This window comes from Phocoena sinus, chromosome 16, assembly GCF_008692025.1.
Source record: "Phocoena sinus isolate mPhoSin1 chromosome 16, mPhoSin1.pri, whole genome shotgun sequence".
Taxonomy (NCBI): Eukaryota; Metazoa; Chordata; class Mammalia; order Artiodactyla; family Phocoenidae; genus Phocoena; species Phocoena sinus.
This window is the reverse complement of record NC_045778.1, coordinates 4,689,686-4,709,692: the sequence shown is the minus strand read 5'-3', so window position 1 is coordinate 4,709,692 and position 20,007 is coordinate 4,689,686. Positions and strand designations below refer to the sequence as shown.

Below are 20,007 nucleotides of genomic sequence, written 5' to 3'. Positions count from 1 at the left end.
ATCTTCTTCCAACAGAAGGCTGTTTCTTCTACACTGAAAATCTGTTGCTTGGTGTAGCCACCTTCATGAATATCTCAGCTAGACCTTCTGGAGAACCTTCTGGAGAACCTTCTGGAGAACTTGCTGCCGCTTGGGCATCAGACCAGGGGCTTTACCCTGTACCTTCACGTTATGGAGACGGCTTCTTTCCTCAAACCTCATGAACCAACCTCTGCTGGCTTCAAGCTCTTCTTCTGCGGTTTCCTCACCTCTCTCAACCCTCAAAGAACTGAAGAGAGTTAGGGCTTTGCTCTGGATTACGCTCTGGCTTAATGGAATGTTGTCGCTGTTTTGATCCTCTCTCCAAACACTAAAACTTTCTTCCTATCAGCAGTAAGGGTGCTTTGCTTTCTTATCATTTGTGTGTTCACTTTTAATTTCCTTCAAGAACTTTTCCTTTGCGCTCACAGCTTGCCTAACTGGCACAGGAGGCCTAGCTTTCTGCCTGTCTCGGCTTTCAACGTGCTTTCCTCGCTGAGCTTAATCATTTCCAGCTTTTGAAAAGTGAAAAGTCGTGCAACTCTTCCTTTCACTTGAATGCTTGGAGGCCGCAAACCTTCAGTTTGTAAAAAAAGGCAGTATCTGCAAAGCACAAGACAACGAGGTATGCCTGTACTACCTTCTAAATCCTCCTTATCAGCTGACGGTGTTTACAATAACTGTTTTTTTTTCATTTCAATTGCTTAGTAAAACTTTTAATCACTACTTAAGCTTTTGATAAAAGTTTGGTATTTTTGATGCCTGATAACCTTCTATTAGAAATTGTCTGAAGGAGCTAAAGTTGATAATTTTTGCTACAGTGAAATGGTGATGACTTTTTTTTTCTAACTAATGAGGTAAATGGATACAAAGAGAGGAGTACAGCTTAGATCAGGGAAAAGTCAATCTTTATGGATTTGTCTTGTTCAGTTTTTGAATGTACAGTGATTTTATGTTTGTTTCACCTTGCTATAGAAAGTATTTCAAAACGGGGTTGCTAAATTTGCTTTCCAGTTGAAGTCTCAAGAGAAAGTTATTATCTTAAGATAACCTAATAAAGTTTATAAAGTATTAGAAAAGGGCTTCCCTGGTGGCGCAGTGGTTGAGGGTCCGCCTGCCGATGCAGGGGACACGGGTTCGTGCCCCGGTCCGGGAAGATCCCACATGCCGCAGAGCGGCTGGGCCCGTGAGCCATGGCCGCTGAGCCTAGCGTCCGGAGCCTGTGCTCCGTGACGGGAGAGGCCACAGCGGTGAGAGGCCCGTGTACCGCAAATAAATAAATAAATAAATTAGAAAAATTAACTGGGAGAAATTGTGCTGAGGAGGATGTGCTTGGTCATAAACAGCTCCCTAACTCACAGCTGCTAGTTCAAAGGAAAAAAAGAATAAACGTACAGGGGAGAAACTGGTCAATTCCTTGAGCGGGTAATCAAATTAACATCACCAACCATCACGTGCCTCCAGATGAGAGGCCAGGAAGGATGCCTCACCACACACTACAGAATTCCAGCTGAACCTAATCACAAGCAACCATCAGAAAGCCCCAAAAGAGGAACATCCTATTAAAATAGAGCTGTACTCTTCAAAAATGTCAGTGTCACAAAGGACAAAAAAAAATGACTGTGGAAATGTTCCACATTAAAGGAGGCTATCAAGATACGACAACTAAAGGTAATACCTGGCTCTAGACTGAAGGAAAAGAAATGTTACGAACAACACTGTTATGTCAACTTCTAAAACCAGCCTATGAGGGGTAGGGTAGGTCAAAGGATTTTCTCAGTAAACTGACCGAGGTTGACAACTGCGCCAATTATGTAACAGCATATCCTTACGCTTCGGAAAAAATACTGCACGTTTAGGACTTAGTACTTAGTACTGTGACGATTACAACATACTCTCAAATGGTCCTCCCCCAATTTATATGTTTATACAAACATACAGACACACACACACACACACACACACACAAGAAGAGAGAGGGAATAAATAGGGCAAATGTTAAAAATAGGTGACTCTGGATACCAAGTCCACAGGGGGTCTTGCACTATCCTTATCTTTACAAGGTTCTCTAAGAGTAAAATTATATCCAAATAAAGTTTTTAAAAGTTCAGACTCAATACAAAAAAAGAAAACACTCACATGCATACTTTCTCAGTATCAGATTCAAGAAAAGCACCAACTCCTGGCATGAGAGCTTCCTTCTGACGGCGCACAGGGCTTCAGACCGATGTGCACAGGACAAGGGCCAGGAGGAAGGACAGAGCGGGTGGTCAGAGGGAGAAAGAAAGGCCAGTCACACACATCCTTCTCCAGGCACACTTCCGGAGCACGTGACTTCCCCATGCTTCTTGGGAGGGGGTGCAGGAAGAGTCACGGGAAGGAGAGGAAACCCAGGGCAGCAGCCGGCTTGGCATCTAACTCTACAGAACTGCATCACGGCCGGCAGTGGGAAGTGATGAGCAGCCCACCTGCCCGGTGGAACCCGGGAGATCACCGGAAGGGTGGCCACGACAAAGCCTGCACGGTGAACTGAGGAGCCAACCTTATACGATGCTTGCAGTTCTTCTTCCTATTTTGATTCACTGCAGGAATGCTTTTACTGAAAAATTTTAACTTTTCATGTCCGCACCAGATAGCTTCTAATTCCCCTCGCTGATCTTGTAATACGTATGTGTGATCGTGAGGTACAGAAACAGAAAGTGGGGCGGAACCAAGAAACGAATGCCAGGCTTGCTAACAGTGAAGGAGATTCTAAAGCAGTGCTTGGGCTCTTGTCAGCCTTTCAAGAACGGCTCCTGACTCGAGTTTTCTAAATTCTTTCTAAAGCTCAGTGGCCTGAAATACTAAGTGGCCTTTCCACTTAGTCCCTTGGTCAAGGGATTAAATCCCTTGGTCAAGGGATTAAAAAAAAGAACCTTTCCCTGGACTGTTGATCTCGCACCTTCAAATGAAGTTTCAAAGATTTGAAGCAGATTCTTCTTTCAGAATCAAAAGCAGATCCTGCTCTCAAAAAGAATATGCACTGAAAGCCGTATTTTGAACAAAACAGAAAAACGCAACCAAGCGTGTGCATTTTCAGTGGGTATTCTGGTTCTAGCTCATTATCCCTTCCATGGATCTTTATAAAAAATGACACTGTTCAGCCTAAAAAATAAGGCTTTGAGTAGATGTCTCTTTTTCTTCACAACCTTATAATCTGCTGTTATCGTTTTGTGTGAGTAGGAGATACACCGGGAACCAACAAAATGTTAAATCCTCTATTGCATCAAATTCTAATAAAGCATTCAAGGTGGCTGTCAAAAAGACCATTATGCAAAAGGCCAGCGTTATCCTAACAGCCTTGATCACTAGAAAACTGAAAAAGCAATCTTAATTACAGCAGCATCAGAAAATACAAAAGATCTATGAATAACCTTACAAAAAATTTTTTAAAAAGAAACGGAAAGAGAGAGAGATTCTGTTTTGGCTGTAGAGAAGGAAGACTGGAAGATTAGGATGTTCTTTATATTGTAATAACTACATTTTTGTATAATTCCAGTCACTTCACACAAGACTTTTTGTAACAGATTACAGTTCATACCAGTACTGCTGCGTATAAGCTGTTTGTCATTGGGCAAATTACTTTCTATTCTATGCCTCAGTTTCCTCATCTGTAAAACAGGGAAACAGTGACAGTGTTGTCCTGAGGATTAAATGAGTTAGTGTCTGAAGCATAATTTGAACTCAGTAACCGTTTACCACCACCATTACTATTATCACCAACATTGCCACAATTTGGAAGAATAAGCAAAGAAGAACGGATAAGACATTCTTTTGAAGAAGAGTGATACAAGTAATTACCAGAGTACTGATGCAAGCATCAGACAGATCAACGAAAGAGAACAGACAACCCTAAAACATTATACACACACAGGTATTTTTAAATATAATAAATGCAGCATAATAAACTAATGAGAAGTGAGTTATTAACAGATGGTTTTGGAAAACCAGCTAAGAATTTGGAAGAAAATCAACTGAGAGTCTCATTGAATATTACGTTCCAGATAAATCCAGATGGATTAAAAAAATGTCAAAAAAAAAAAAGCACACAGAAGAAGAAACATAGAGGTAAAAAAATTTATATTAACTTGGAATAGGAACAGACTTTCTCAATATTAAAAAAAAAAAAAAAGAAATCACCAAAGCGACAAACTAAGAGAATCAATAAAAATAAAAAAAGTTATTTACCTTATAAAAGATCCCTTTAAGCTAAAAGAAAAAAATGCGGAAATGAACAAACAACTTAGATTCTTAAAAATACCCAATAAAACAACTGAAAAACTTTTAACCTCATTAGTACTTTAAAAAGATAAATCAAAGCAAAGCAACGTGTTTTAGTATCAAAAGTCAGTATAGTGCTCAGTGTTGGCAGAAGTGCAGCAAGAGAAACACACCTGCACGTGGCAGGGGGTGCAAAGTGACACAACTGTCACACACACACAGCAACACCCTGGAAATTCACACCCCTCCACCCAGTATTCCACCTGTAGGTCCCCCACAGGGAGACAATCACGGCTGGATAAAGGATGATCCACAATGAGGGCTTCCTGCAAAGTTACCTGCAACAGTGATAAATAGATTCAATGTCCGACACTGAGGGAGTAACAGTTAAATCAGAGATGGAAATCCATACCACCATATATTATGCAATCATTAAAGTATCACAGTTGTTGTTTTTTTTTTTGCCACACCACACCGCTTGTGGGATCTTAGTTCCCCGACCAGGGGTTGAACCCATGCCTCCTGCAGTGGAATCACGGAGTCCTAACCACTGGACCGCCAGGGAATTCCCAAAGTATCACAGTTTTGAAGATTATCATGTTGTGAGACTATTCCCATGTCACTCAATCGTATTAAATGAAAAAGCCCAAACCTATAAAACTATATTTGGCATTTTCCCCAATTTTGGATGACTATAATAAAGAAATGAGGTATAGATAAAGGGCAGAAACAAAATATGCTAAAAGTGGTTAACTCAGTGATAAGACTGAGTTATCCATATTTTCTTTTCTTATTTATACTTTTTACACATTTTCTATCTTAAGTATGTAGAACTTTAATACTCAAGAAAACAGTAAATGTTGTCAAATGAGGGAAGATGTAGCCATGGAATGAAAAGAAAAATCAACAATAGTAAAGTCTACAAGGGCTTTCTAAAAGCCTTACTGAGTCTAGAATGTTTACCATCTACTCTGTGTCGATTTCCCATGTGCCCATGGTGGTGGGCTGGCCTCCACTCCTGCCTGGGGAAAAGCAGCAAGAGCCCCACAGCAGGCTGGCTTCTGCCTGGCCTCAGGCTGCTGCTTTTCGGCTCCCAGACACATTCTTACTCCCCAACCCACAGGCATGGCCCTGCTGGCCCAATCAAAGAATAATTTTTCTTATGTTTTTCACAGTATCTAAAAAAACAACTCAAAATATTTTTCAACGATAGTGAAATTTCTCACACATAGGAAGCACTTAATAGATACTCCTTAACTTATTGTCAGAATTTGTGTTTTCATATACCCTGGGCACTAGAAGCTAACCCACTGTCTGTTTAAAGGCTCTCACCTGCCTGCAGGCATAACCCTCCCAAACCTCGGACTATACTACAAAGCTACAGTCATCAAAACAGCGTAGTGTTGGCACAAAAACAGAATACGGATCAATGGAATAGAATAGAGCCCAGAAATAAATCTACACACTTACCCAATTCCCTGGCAGTCGAGTGGTTAGGACTCCTCGCTTTCCCTGACAGGGGCCGGGGTTCAATCCCTGATCCGGGAACTAAGATCCCATAAGCCACCACCAAAAAAAAAAACAAAAACCCTACACACTTACGGTTAATTAATCTTCAACAAAGGAGGCAAGAATATATCAATAAAATGGGAAAAAGTCTCTTCAGCAAGTGGTGCTGGGAAAGCTGGACAGCTGCATGTAAATCAATGAAGCTAGAACGCACCTTCACACCATGCACAAAAATAGACTCAAAATGGCTTAAAGACTTAAATATAAAACAAGACACCATAAAACTCCTAGAAAATAACACAGGCAAAACATTCTATGACATAAATCATACCAGTGTTTTCTTAGGTCAGTCTCCCAAGGCAATAGAAATAAAAATAAACAAATGGGACCTAATCAAACTTACAAGCTTTTGCGCAGCAAAAGAAACCATAAACAAAACAAAAAAGCAACCTACAGAATGGGAGAAAATATTTGCAAACAATGTGACTGACAAGGGCTTAATTTCCAAAACATACAAACAGCTCATACAACTCAACAACAAAAAAACAAACAACCCAATCCAAAAATGGGCAGAAGACCTAAATAGACATTTCTCCAAAGACATACGGATGGCCAATAGGCACAGGAAAAGATGCTCAACATCACTAACTATTAGAGAAATACAAATCAAAACTACAGTGAGGTACTACCTCATACTGGTCAGAATGGCCATCATTAAAAAATCTGCAAATAATAAATGCCAGAAAGGGTGTGGAGAAAAGAGAATGCTGAAGCACTGTTGATGGGCATGTAAGTTGGTGCAGCCACTACGGAAAACAGTATGCAGGTTCCTCAAAAAACGAAAAATAGGGCTTCCCTGGTGGCACAGTGGTTGAGAATCTGCCTGCCAATGCAGGGGACATGGGTTCGAGCCCTGGTCTGGGAGGATCCCACATGCCGCGGAGCAACTGGGCCCGTGAGCCACAATTACTGAGCCTGTGCGTCTGGAGCCTGTGCTCCGCAACAAGAGAGGCGGTGATAGTGAGAGGCCCACGCACCACGATGAAGAGTGGCCCCCGCTTGCCACAACTAGAGAAAGCCCTCGCACAGAAACGAAGACCCAGCACAGCCATAAATAAATAAATAAAGCAAACTGTCAACAAGTAAAAATAAATAAACACTATTATATTTAAGGGCAGTCTGTTCCTTTTAAGAAACAAACTAAAAATAGAGTTAATGTATGATCCAGCAATCCCACTCCTGGGCATATATCTGGACAAAACTATAATTCAAAAAGATACATGTGGGGCTTCCCTGGTGGCGCAGTGGTTGAGAGTCCGCCTGCCGATGCAGGGGACACAGGTTCGTGCCCCAGTCCGGGAAGATCCCACATGCCATGGAGCGGCTGGGCCCACGAGCCATGGCCGGTGAGCTTGCGCGTCTGGAGCCTGTGCTCTGCAACGGGAGAGGCCACAACAGTGAGAGGCCTGCGTACTGCAAAAAAATAAAAAATAAAAAAAGATACATGCACCCCTATGTTCATAGCAGCACTATTTACAATAGCCAAGACATGGAAACAACCTGAATGTCCACTGACAGATGAATGGATAAAGAAGATGTGGTACATATACACAGTGGAATATTACTCAGCCATAAAAAAAGAACGAAATAATGCCACTTGCCGCAACATGGATGGACCTAGCGATTATCACACTAAGTGAAGTGAGTCAGAAAGACAGATACCATATGATATCACTTATATGTGGAATCTAAAATATGGCACAAATGAACTTAGCTTACACAACAGAAACAGACTCACAGACACACAGAACAGACTTGTGGTTGCCAAGGGGGAAGGGGGGGGGGAGGGAAGAATCGGGAGTTTGGGGTTAACAGATGTAAACTATTACATAAAGGATGGATAAACAACAAGGTCCTACTATACAAAACAGGGAACTATATTCAATAACCTGGGATAAAACATAACGGAAAACAATGTAAAAAAGAATGTATATATGTGTATAATGGTGTCACTTTGCTGTACAGCAGAAATTAATGCAACATTGTAACGCAACTATATTTCAATAAAAAATAAAAAAAAACAACAAAAAAATAAAGGCTGTCACCGGCCTAAATGTGGTTTCTAAGACTTTCAGCTTACTTTAGTTGGTCATTCCAATTGCCAATAATAAAACCTGTCTCTCTATAATATCCTATTTTTGTTGCCTAGTTACTTAAACTTTGTTTCTTTTCTTTCTTTCTTTCTTTTTTAAGTATAAAGGCAAAACACTAATTCCTTTTCCTTTCTTTGTCCCCAGTAAAATACATGAGATGGGAGAAAAAATTCTGCTTCAGAAAAGAAACCCATGGATAGGAACCTGTGCAGCCTGGGAAATTTTCCTACCTAGAATGTTGAAAGTCTGGGTTTGGTAATCAAAGTATAAAATATTGGAAGAGTCTGCTTTTCTTTCTTTCTTAACTAAAAAAAAAAAGAGATTCTAGTTCTTATTCCGGTCAGTACACGATTTCTTATATAATCCTGCAGGTAGACGTCAAGGCCGTGTGTGCACACTGCTCTCCTAGGATTGTCTGCTCTAAGCAAGGTAAGTAAAAATCAACTCTTTATATGGACCCAGTACCCAAAGCCAGAGTCATCATCTGGAATTTCATTTGAAGCATTTCACTTGCTTCTTGAACATTTAGGTAGAGAGGTAGGTAATTGATGGGAAAAGAGCTAGAGAGGAAAATACCATGTTTCCGTGCAATACAACAGGCACAAGAGTCCCCAGTGCAGGGAACGAAAGTTCCTAGAGGAAGAAATCAGGAAGAAAGGTGAGGGGAGCAGGCGAGGGGGGCGAAGCCAAGGAGCAGGTGCTTGGAGGGGCAGCAGCCGCTACCAACACAGTGCAACATCCCGCCGGCCCCGGGAGTCAGAAGCTGCCCTCAGCAGGCAAACCTGACCTTTCCAGCAGCCAAAGCTTTGGCACCTGCCAAAGCCCTCACCGCCCCTTTTAGCTGAGCCCTGAATGAGCAGAGAGGCCAAGATATGAGGAGCCTGCCAACCACAGAAACAGCGGTGCCAAGGGCGGAAGGCTGGGGGCCGGGCACGAGGGGAACAGGCTGAGCCGGCAGGCGGGAGATGGGGAGGACGGAGGGCAGGAGGCCCGGACAGAGCTGGCCTTCCGGGCCCCGGGGAGGACCTTGGACTCGACTGCTGGTACGACGGAGACTGCCGCAAAGTTGATAAAGAATTGCCTCTTGAGACAGGTCCATACTCTTCAATTTTCACGACAGTATTATAAATCAATGGTGTGAGTCTATAACAGATGATATAAAACCCATATTCCTTAATATGCACCACAAAACCCTGCAACATGTGACTCTACCCGGCTCACCCACCGTACCTCCCCCATCTGCTCCTGCCCAGGGCCCCCGGCCTCGGTGTCTCTGCTTCTATCATCCGTGACGTTCTCCCAGTCACCCCCATACAACACCCCAGGATTCCCTCCCGGAAGGGATGGTGCCCTCTGATCTTTTCATTTCATCCAAATGTCACCTCCTCAGAGCTCTTTCCTGGTCACCAGATCTAAAGTCAGTTCCTCCTTCTTCTCTCACAGCACCCTGCTTTTCTTCTTGGCAGCATTTATGACAATTATACATTTATTTGTTTAATGTCTACATTTCCCACTAGAATGAGAGTTTTGGGAGAGTAGAAAACATGTTTTATTCCTGACTGTATATCTGGGATTTGATAAATATTTGATGAATGAATGCAAAAAACAAGTAATACATAGTCAACAAAACCAAAAGTTGGTTCTTTGAAAAGAGCAACTAAATTGACAAACCTTTAACTATTACTGAAGTCCATAAAGAGAGGACTTAAATAATTAAAATGCATGAAAGAAGGGAAAATACCACAGACCTTACAAAATAAAAAGGATTACAGAGGAATATATAAACAACCGTATGCCAACGAATTAGATAACTTACTATCTAATGACACGGTCCAATAAATTACTAAAAGACACAAATTACCATAACTGATTCAACGTGAAATAAAAAAATCAGCAGACCTATAACAAGAAAAGAAATTGAATTCATAATTTAAAAGCTTCCTATGAAGAAAAACCCAGGCCCACATGGTTTCACTGGTGAATTCTATCAAACATTCCAAGAAAAATTAATACCAGTCTTTTACAAACTCTTCCAAAAATTAGAAGAGGAAGGAATACTGCCTAGCTCATTCTACAAGACCACAATTACCCTGATATCAAAATTAGACAAAGATACTACAAGAAAAGAGAGCTACGGTCCACATCCCTTATGAATGTAGATGCAGAAATCCTCAACAAAATACTAGCGAATAGAATCTGGCAACATATAAAAGAAATATACATATGCCATGACCAAGAGGGATTTATTTCAAGAAAACAAAGTAGGTTTAACATCCAAATACGAATGTAATATACTATATTAATATAATATAGGATAAAAATCACATAATCACCACTATAAATGCAGAAAAAGGATCTGACAAAACCCAACACTTCTTCACTTTAAAAAACAAATGTTGAACCACAAGCTAGAAACAGAAAGGTACCTCCTCAACCTGGTGTTAGCCATCCACAAACAACCTACCCCTAACATCATACTTGACGGCGGGGGAATGAGAGCATTCTTCCTGAGATCAGGAACAAGACCAGGAGGTCCACTTGTGACGCTTCTATTCATCACTGACCTGAGCTTCTGGCTGAGGCAGTTAAGAAAAAAAAACAAAATAAAAGGCATCCAAAGTGGACAGGAAAAAGTAAAATTATCCCCGTTTGCAGATATCATTTTGTAACTAGAAAATTCTAAGGAATTCATTAAAGAACTATTAGTTTGACAAGGTTGCAGGATACAAGGTCTATACACAAAAATCAACAGTATTTCTGTACACTAGTAATGAACATTCCAAAAAATAAAATTAGGAAAATAATTCCATTTACAATAGCATCAAAAAGTATAAAATAATAAGGTATACATTTTTTAAAAAGAAGCATAAGACTTATATGCTGGAAACTACAAAACAACATGGCTGAATGAAATTAAAGACACTCTAAGTAAATAAAAAGACATGTCATTCATGTTCATGGATCTAAAGATTTAATATTGTTAAGATAGCAATACTCCCCAAATTGATTTATAGATTCAATACAATCTCTATCAAAATTCTAGCTTCAGTAATCAAACAGTGTGCTTCTGATATAAGAATAGGTGGAACTGACATGAGGATAAACAGAATAGAATTGAAAATCTAAAATCAATCCTTATACTCATGGTCAATTGATTTCTAAAAGAGTGCCAAGACAATTAAATGGAAAAAGAATAGTCTTGTCAACAAATGGTTCTGAAACAACTGGATATTTATATGCAAAAGAATGACTTTCGATCCACACCTTACAACATATACAAAAATCAATTCAGAACAGACCACAGGCCTAAATGCATTAGTAAAACTATAACTCTTGGAAGAACACATGGGAGTTAATCTTCCTGAAACTGTGTTAGTAAAGCCTTCTTTGGTAAAGTACCAAAAGCACAAACAACATAAGAAAAATAGATACACTGGACTTTTCAAAAATAAGAACATTTGTGGCTTTTCCTGGTGGTCCAGTGGTTAAGACTCTGTACTTCTACTGCAGGGGGCACGGGTTCAATCCCTGATTGGGGAAGTTTTGCATGCTGCGCCATGCAGCCAAAAAAATTAAAAATAAATAAATAAATAAAAACATTTGTGTCATCACATCAAGAAAGTAAAGACAACTACAGAGTTGATGAATACAGTCGTCCCTGGGTATCCGCAGGGCACTGGTTCCAGGGTCCTCCCCCACACACCAAATCCGCGGATGCTCAAGTCCCTCAGATAAAATGGCACAATGGTCCTCCGTATCCATGGAACCCATGGATACGGAGAGCCAACTGTATACCTGCATATCATATCCAGATGGCCAATAAGTACACGACAAGATGCTCAACATCAGTAGGTCAATAGGGAAATGCAAATGAAAACACAGTGTGACAACGCTTCAAACCTACTAGAAGGGGTACAGTTACAAAGACAGTAACAATTAGCAAGGATGTGGAGAAACTGAAACCATCATCCATTGCTGGCAGGAATGTAAAACAGCACAGCTAGTTTGGAAAACGCTCTAGTAATTTCCCAAAAAGTATAGAACTACCTCATGACCCAGCATTTCTACTCGTAGGTATATACTCAAGAGACCTAAAAACAGATGTCTACCCAAAAACTTGGACACAATTGTTCAGGGCAGCATTATTCATAATACCCCAAAAGTAGAAACGTATCCAAATGTTCACCAGCTGAAGAATAGATAAATAAAATATGGTATATCCATATAATGGAATATTACACAGCCGTAAAAAGGAACGAAGCACTGATATGCACTGTGATGTGGATAAACCCTGTAAATATTATGCCAAGTGAAATAAGCTAGTCACAAAAAGACCACATATTGTATCATTTCCTTTCTAGGAAATCTCCAGAATACTCAAATCTACAGACAAAGAAGCAGGGTAGTGCTTGCCAGGGGCTGGGGATACACAGGAATGGAGACTGCTTCATGGGTATGGGGTCTCTTTTCGGGATGACAAAAATGTTCTAAAATTAGGCTGTGTTAATTGATTGCACAATCCCATGAATACCTGAGAAAAAAATGAACTGTACATTATAAATGGGTGAACTGTACGGCATGTGAATTACATCTCAATAAAGCTGTTTAAAAAAATACAGGTAATACAGTGATATAATGTGTTACGTGCTTACCATTATATTCATATGACATTTTACCTTCCTAAATGTTTATGTGCTGTGCTGTGACAATAGGGTTAAGATATACACAAGGGGAAAGCAGAGGAAAGACTTATCTTTGGGGACCATGGTAGCTAGGCATCAGAGCCCTCCCAGTGTAAAATACTTACATATGCTGAATTTCTGTAACAAGGAGTTTACTTGTAGTTCGGAGTGACAGTAAATTATGTGGCATATCCTTACTAAGGCTCAATCAGTTGAAGACTTTTAAGCTGTAAATGCAAAACTGGCCTCTCTGTAAGAGCGAAAGCCAGCAATTCCCACAAGGCACGGAGAACAGACGGGCTCAAAAACCAGAAACACGCACTCACGTTCCTCAGGACAGGAAGCACCAGCTGCTCGAAGGAAGTCAGATCCACCACATACTGCCCAACACAGCACTCACGCTTTCCAGGCGGAAGCTCTGACCTGAAAGAAAAGATAGTACATCCTTTATCGAAAGACCCCTCTACTGATTTCTGGGTTTTAGCTACTCCACTGAGCCTCTGGCCTTCTGCGTGTGCTAAACCATCCTTAAAAATCACCCAAACAGAAAGTGGCAGTGAGCAAAGCTGACCTGATTCCACATCCTTTCCTGAGCGCAGGGCTCACACCGGTGGGCACACCACCACCCATGGCCCGGCAGCTGCCTTCGGGGAGCTGGCCCGTCACCTATCTTAGAAGAGTGACATGAGAAACAGGGCTACGAAGTACCAAGTGAGAAGAGCTTACTACTCAGTGGAGGACGTTCTAAGTGGAATACGATATTTTCAACTTTGTTTTTTATGTGATGATTTCAACCTCTGTTTTCTTTTTCCAAGAAATCCGTAAAGGCTCAGGATTCTTCAAGATAGAAGAGATCACCTGGCTCAGCCCTGGGCCCAGGGAGAATAAAACACCATGGAAATGAAGCTGCAGTACCCAATCCTGGATAAAGGTCCGCGGGCGCCAGACAACGTGACAACATCGAACCCTATTCTTCTTCCTCCCTGTCTGACTTCTTCTGTATAAAACCCCTCGACAGGCACGCCAGAGGACTTTAAAACTTCACTGGCTTTCTGGATCAACGTTGTTTTTCCAACCCCTAAAAAAAAAAAAAAAAAAAGCCCATTAGGAACCACTGCTTTGCTGGAGCACAGGAATCACCAGGAGGAGACAAACAGGCTGCAAGTGGATTTTATGAATGTTAATGTCACTTAATTTTGACTGCTCCAGGTGTTAGAACTCTTGAATTTCAAGTAGAAACAAGCATAATAAAAATATGAATGGTATCTTGAAGTTTATTTTTAAATTCTGAAACAGTATTGGTTTTGTCACATACACCATCCAAGAACCAGGTGAGTGGTTTGCTGATAAAAATCTCAAGTGCAATTTACATCCTAGGAGACAAGCTTCTACTTTCTCCTAGGTTTACTCTCCTTGGGGGAGTAAACTTTTTCCCCTAGAAAGTAAAGCTGGTCAAGCTTCGGTCAAAGGCTGCACGCTTTAAGTTAGGATTTTAAGACACTCTGGACCAACATTTAACAGTGGGAACCTCACTTCAGTCCTCCATAAACTTACATTGTATGTGTCCCGAAAGCAGGACTCTTAAATACCACAAACACCACTAGAAATGGCAGTTTTTCAACTTTTTCCACAAGAGCAATCCCATCAGGGTGGCCACCCCTTGGAGTGTTACTAAGCATTCCTTCTGCTTGCCCACAACCCCTTCCCAGATTATAGGCTGTGCACTTGCACCTGCCCATCCTCCACACCCAGGACCCCTTCCTTTCCTTCCGGCCTGGCCCCTGGACTACTCTGATTAACTCTTGGGTGTTTACAAGTAACATGACGATACTAATCACTGACACCGTGGAGCCAGGCCCTGGTCTCGCATGCCTCGCAAGCATTTTGTTGGTTAAATTCTCACAACCACCCTCTGAAGCAGTTACCATCCTTGTCCCTATTTTACAGATGAAGAAACTGAGGCACAGAGAGGTTAGGTAACTTGGCCACGGTTACACACCTGGGAAGGACCATACATTTTAACAGGGGCCTTCGTCTGCCACCATGACTTTGTTTATAGGAGACTTGCTCCCATACAGATTAAAGTCAAAGGCATCAGATCACCAAAAAAGGGGCACAAAAAGGTCTGTAACAGAGCTATTCTGAAATACAACAGGGTTGCAAATCATATTATTTCTATGGCTGCCCAGAGCCATCAGGGATCCCCAACGGGCCTTTTAACCTTCCTTGAAATAAAATACAATCTGTCATTTAAAGCATCTCTCCTCCAAACTTCACACTAGCAAACAACGGCATGTGGCCTTCTGGAACACGAGCAGCAGCCCACGCTCCCGTGACTAGGAAAGAACTACGCACGGTCGTGACCCCAGCTCTGTCCTTTGGTAACTGCCGCTGTAGGAGTCGCTGAAGAATCTGTTTAACGCAGGCAAGCGGCCTTGGGGGATGTGTAAGCTGGGACTTTCCCGAAGGGCCATTTCTACCACAATACACAGCAATGCCACAGCTAGGAATTCATCCTCAGCAATGAATCTGACAACGGTACAGAGATACAAGGAACCGGATGTTCACGTCAGCATTCTTCATAATTGTGCAAAACACAGAAACAATTTAATGGTGATCTATAATGCTGACTGTTAAATTATGGTATCATATGTGTAATGAAACAAACACACAGGAATCTCATGTAGCCATTATTAAAGAGAATACTCTTTACCTATGGAAACAGTTTACTGGTTAGCATGGAAAACAGAACACAGTGTATGAAAATAATATATGGAGAAGAAGCAGGTTAAGAAGCAGCAGACAGGGCTTCCTTGGTGGCACAGTGGTTGAGAATCCGCCTGCCAATGCAGGGGACACGGGTTCGAGCCCTGGTCCGGGAAGATCCCACATGCCACGGAGCAACTAAGCCCGCGAGCCACAACTACTGAGCCCGTGTGCCACAACTACTGAAGCCCGCAAGCTCTAGGGCCTGTGCTCCGCAACAAGAGAAGCCACCGCAATGAGAAGCCCGTGCACCGCAACGAGGAGTAGCCCCCGTTCGCCGCAACTAGAGAAAGCCTGTGCAGCAACGAAGACTCAGTGCAGCCAGAAACAATAAAATAAATAAAATAAAATAAATAAATTTTAAAAAAATAAAAAAGAAACAGCAGACACACATAGTAGTATTCTATTATATATGTATATATATATATATATATATATATATATGTATATTTTTTTTTTTTTTTTTTTTTTTTGGGGTAGGCAGGCCTCTCACTGTTGTGGCCTCTTCCGTTGCGGAGCACAGGCTCCGGATGCGCAGGCTCAGCGGCCATGGCTCATGGGCACAGCAGCTCTGTGGCATGTGGGATCTTCCCGGACCAGGGCACGAACCTGTGTCCCCTGCATCGGCAGGCGGACTCTCAACCACTGCGCCACCAGGGAAGCCCCATTATATTTTTTAAAGGCCACAAATAAAAAATGTTGGTGAGGATGTAGAGAAAAGGGAACCCTTGTCCACTATTGATGTGAATGTAAATTGGTATAGCCACTGTGGAAAACAGTATGGAGGTTCCTCAAAAAACTAAAAACAGAACTACCATATTATCCAGCAATTCCACTCCTGGGTATATACCCAAAGAAAACAAAAACACTAATTTGAAAAGATAAATGTACCCCAATGTTCATAGCAGAATTATTTATAATAGCCGAGATATGGAAATTTCCATCAACAGATGAATGGATAAAGAAGATGTGGTACATATAAACAATGGAATATTACTCAGTCATTAAAAAGAATGAAATTTTGCCATTTGCAGCAACATGGATGGACCCAAAGGGTATTATGCTTACTGAAATAAGTCAGAGAAAAACAAATACTGTATGTTATCACTTACATATGGAATCTAAAAAATAAAACAAACTAGTGAATATAACAAAAAAGAAAAATATAAAGAACAAACTAGTGGTTACCAGTGGGGAGAGGGAAGGTAGGAGGGGCAAGACAGGGAATAAACAGGTAAAAACTACTATGTATAAAATAAATAACCTGCAAGGATACACTGTACAGCACAGAGAATATAGCCAATATTTTATAATAACTATAAATGGAGTATAATCTTTAAAAACTGTGAATAACTATGTTGTACACCTGAAACTTATATAATATTGTAAATCAACTATACCTCAATTTAAAAAAAAAGTGAAGTATGCATATGTTTATTGAAGAAAATGTTGAGAACACAGAAAGGTTTACAGCATTTATTTCTGTATGTTGGAAACCCATGTGATTTTCACTTCTTTAAAATTTTTCTTGATTTCATTGTTTTTTTTTTTTTGGTCTTATAGTGAGTGGTTATTACTATTAATTTAAGAAAAAACAAAGCTATTTACATTATGCAAAATACAAAATGGAACAGCTGTAACAAAAGGGGACATTGTGGGTCCAATCTGTTAGGGAGAACATTATAAAGCAAGAGGAGGCATTGGGTTCAAGTCCCTTTCTTCCTCTTCGGCTCTAGAAATCTTCCGGTGAATTTTTCACCTCCGTTAATTAAGCTACTACCCTAGTGTTGTCTACACTGGCTAAGAAGTGGCCTGTGTGAGAAGGAGACCCCAAACTGAAAGGTCCACAAAATGCACAGACAAGAACAGGTCAGAAAGCTCCAGAATTATTTTGGTTCTGGTTCTCCCATAAATCTGACCCTGAAATAAAGACTCCAATACAGGCAGTTTAATTTGGGAAGCAACACCCCAAGACGACATGCTGGGAGGAAGATAATCACAGTATCAAGTAAGTTACCACTGTGGGTAGCTTAATCCCACTGGGAAATCCTAGGACACAGTTTTGGACCCAAGGCTCCGAGTTCTCCTGTCTGAGGGGTGAGGAAGTAAGGAGTTTACCTGCTCACTTCCGTCTATCATGGGTCAAGGCTGCTCCTGGGGGAAGGCATTCCCTGGCCCTCAGGCCTGCCCTGTGCAGGCAGAGTGGGCTCCAGGGACCAGAGAAAGCCCTCCAGGATGGGTCAGAGGCTCTATAGTTGGAAGCTGGAAAAAATGCTAAGTGCCAAAGACACATGGGTGAGGCCCTGACAGTGTAGACAACAAAAAGTGACCTCTTTGAGAAGATACCTTACCCGATGGTCTGAACATGTAGAGATTGATTGATTGATTTATATTTATTTATTTTTTATACAACTTTACTGGAGTATAATCGCTTCACAATGCTGTGTTAGTTTCTGTTGTACAACAAAGTGAACGAGCCTTATGCATACATATATCCCCATATCCCCTCCCTCTTGAGCCTCTCTCCCACCCTCCCTATCCTACCCCTCTAGGTGGTCACAAAGCACCAAGCTGATCTCCCTGTGCTATGTGGCTGCTTCCGACTAGCTATCAATTTTACATTTGTGAACACGTAGAGATTTAGACAGTTGGCAGAGTTTGGGATTGGGTTGGTGAGAGAAAGGAACTAAGTCAATGAAAAAACAACATTAGACAACAACTCCAAAGAGAAAAAAAAATTGTTCACAAAGGGAAAAGAAATGATAGATTACTCCAAGGCTCTTCTGTGATTAGCTTTTGCTAATAATACTGTAAACACTGACCACTGAGCTAATTAAAATTACAGGATAACTGCGTTAGGAAGATTAGGAGGAAGAGAAGGTGAGTGGGTTTGAGGACAGGCTTAAGAGAGCTATACTGTAGGAATGAGTCTTCCAATTATGTGTATGTACATAAAACTTTTATGAAGAAGGAAACAAAAAGAAGAACCAGTATTGGCCAGGCGAGCCTCTGTCCCCACCCACCTCCAGGACACAGCCAGGTACGATCACAATAACAAGCCACCTCTGTTATGAAACACATAGATGTCTTGGGGCCAGCCTGCTGAGAAAACTGCATTCCAAGTTTCAAATAAAGGACTGACAAATCAACTTTCAGAAGATGGTCTTTTACCTCTGGGTATCAGAAATTTCTCATAACACCTTCCTCCTCAGCACTCCCCCACTGCCTGGTAAGAATAAAATCCCAGAATCTGCAATATTAAGTTAGCCTTTGCTCCTGGAGGCTAAAAACGATGATCATTAAGATAAAGTGAAAGAGAATTTCAGGCCCAGGGTAACAATGGCTGATATCTGAACCCACAGCTAACCTGAAAACTGCAAAGAAGCTGAAGAAATCACTTTCTGCTTAGGCCCATCTTTTTTTTTTTTTGCCCCCTTAATGTATCTGATGCTGCTACAACTTTTCTGCCTCTTCTTTCAATAATGAGTTATCCACGTGCGGCATCTTGGCTTAAAAGGCATCTATGTCCTCCCCTAGACTCTCATTTGAAAGCACACGATCTCCTTTCAAAGGTGAGACCTTCACAGCCCGAGGGCTGAGGGATCTGCATTAGAGAAGACAGACGCAGACGCAGGCTCTGGGTGGGCGGTGCCCTGTAGGTACCAAGGCTCGCTCTTAACCTGCGGCCTCACTCATGGAGGGAATTCAGTGGGTCGGTGAACGTGGATGGGGAACACGGCTGCATGTTTAGTTTCACTACCCTGCAACTGAAATCTCGCTCTTCCTTTCATGACGAGTGCAGGGCAGGAGCACGTGTAACTATCGACAGAAACCAGACACCTTCGATTCCACCGCGGTGGTGGCTGAGATCCTGAAATACCTTTCGTGTCCATCACAACTTCACAACTGCGGGAGTTATTACTGCTGCCGCCGCCCCTGCTATTTAAGACCGAAGCCCGGGGGCGACCCCATCACAAGCTGGTTCCTGTTCTCCTGTAATTGGCCTCATTTCACTTATCTGATGGACTCATAGTCACGTTTTCCGGGAAAGACACGCAGGCTTCAAACCACCAAGCGTGTAACTTACATGGGGAATTTTAGAGGCCACCGGCCGGAGCCCCTTGCCCAAAGCACCGGACCGCCCCCAGCCCGGGCACCCCTCACGTCCACCCCTCGGCCTCCCGGAGGCGCAGACCCGGGCGGGGTTACCTGGGGGTCCCGTCAGGAACACGTGCCGGGCCATACGGGTATGACCGGGTGGGGGTCACGGCCCGGGTGGGGGTCGGGGTCGAAGTCGCCGAACGGGGCAGGGGTCGGGGTCGCGACCCAGAGTCAGCCCGCAACGCCGCAGTCCCCACCTCCGCCAGCCGGAAGCACCGCCCTCTCGGCCGCGCATGCGCTCTCCCCATTCAGCCTCGGCCCGCGCATGCGCCCTCCGCTCTCAGCCCCGGTCCCCGCGAGCGGCGTCCGTCTGCCTAGGGTGGGAGGGTAGTGGTCCGGTCTTCTGCGCGTCCCTGTATTCCAGCCTAGGTGTTGGACTTACGTGGGGTGTTTGCGAGGAGATGTGCGTGAGAGCGTGTTACTAAACCAATCCTGCTCCAGGTGGTGCGCGTTGCCCG

At 42.4% G+C, this 20,007-nt stretch overlaps 1 protein-coding gene across 2 annotated transcripts in view; it reads right to left on the bottom strand.

The window, feature by feature from the left end:
- The window catches only part of NTPCR (nucleoside-triphosphatase, cancer-related), a 36,709-nt gene extending 16,925 nt beyond the window's left edge, over positions 1 to 19,784 (bottom strand). The window contains exons 1-3 of one of the 2 annotated variants that reach the window (XM_032608443.1): positions 19,598 to 19,784; positions 13,538 to 13,700; positions 12,949 to 13,045 (exon numbers count right to left, since the gene is read on the bottom strand). In XM_032608443.1, the coding sequence (XP_032464334.1) occupies positions 12,949 to 13,045; positions 13,538 to 13,700; positions 19,598 to 19,631 (294 nt within the window). In that variant the 5' untranslated portion in view covers positions 19,632 to 19,784. Of the gene's footprint in view, positions 1 to 12,944; positions 13,046 to 13,537; positions 13,701 to 19,597 lie in introns of both variants that reach the window. The other variant, XM_032608444.1, reaches the window with a different exon arrangement.
- Between the last annotated feature and the right edge of the window lie 223 nt (positions 19,785 to 20,007).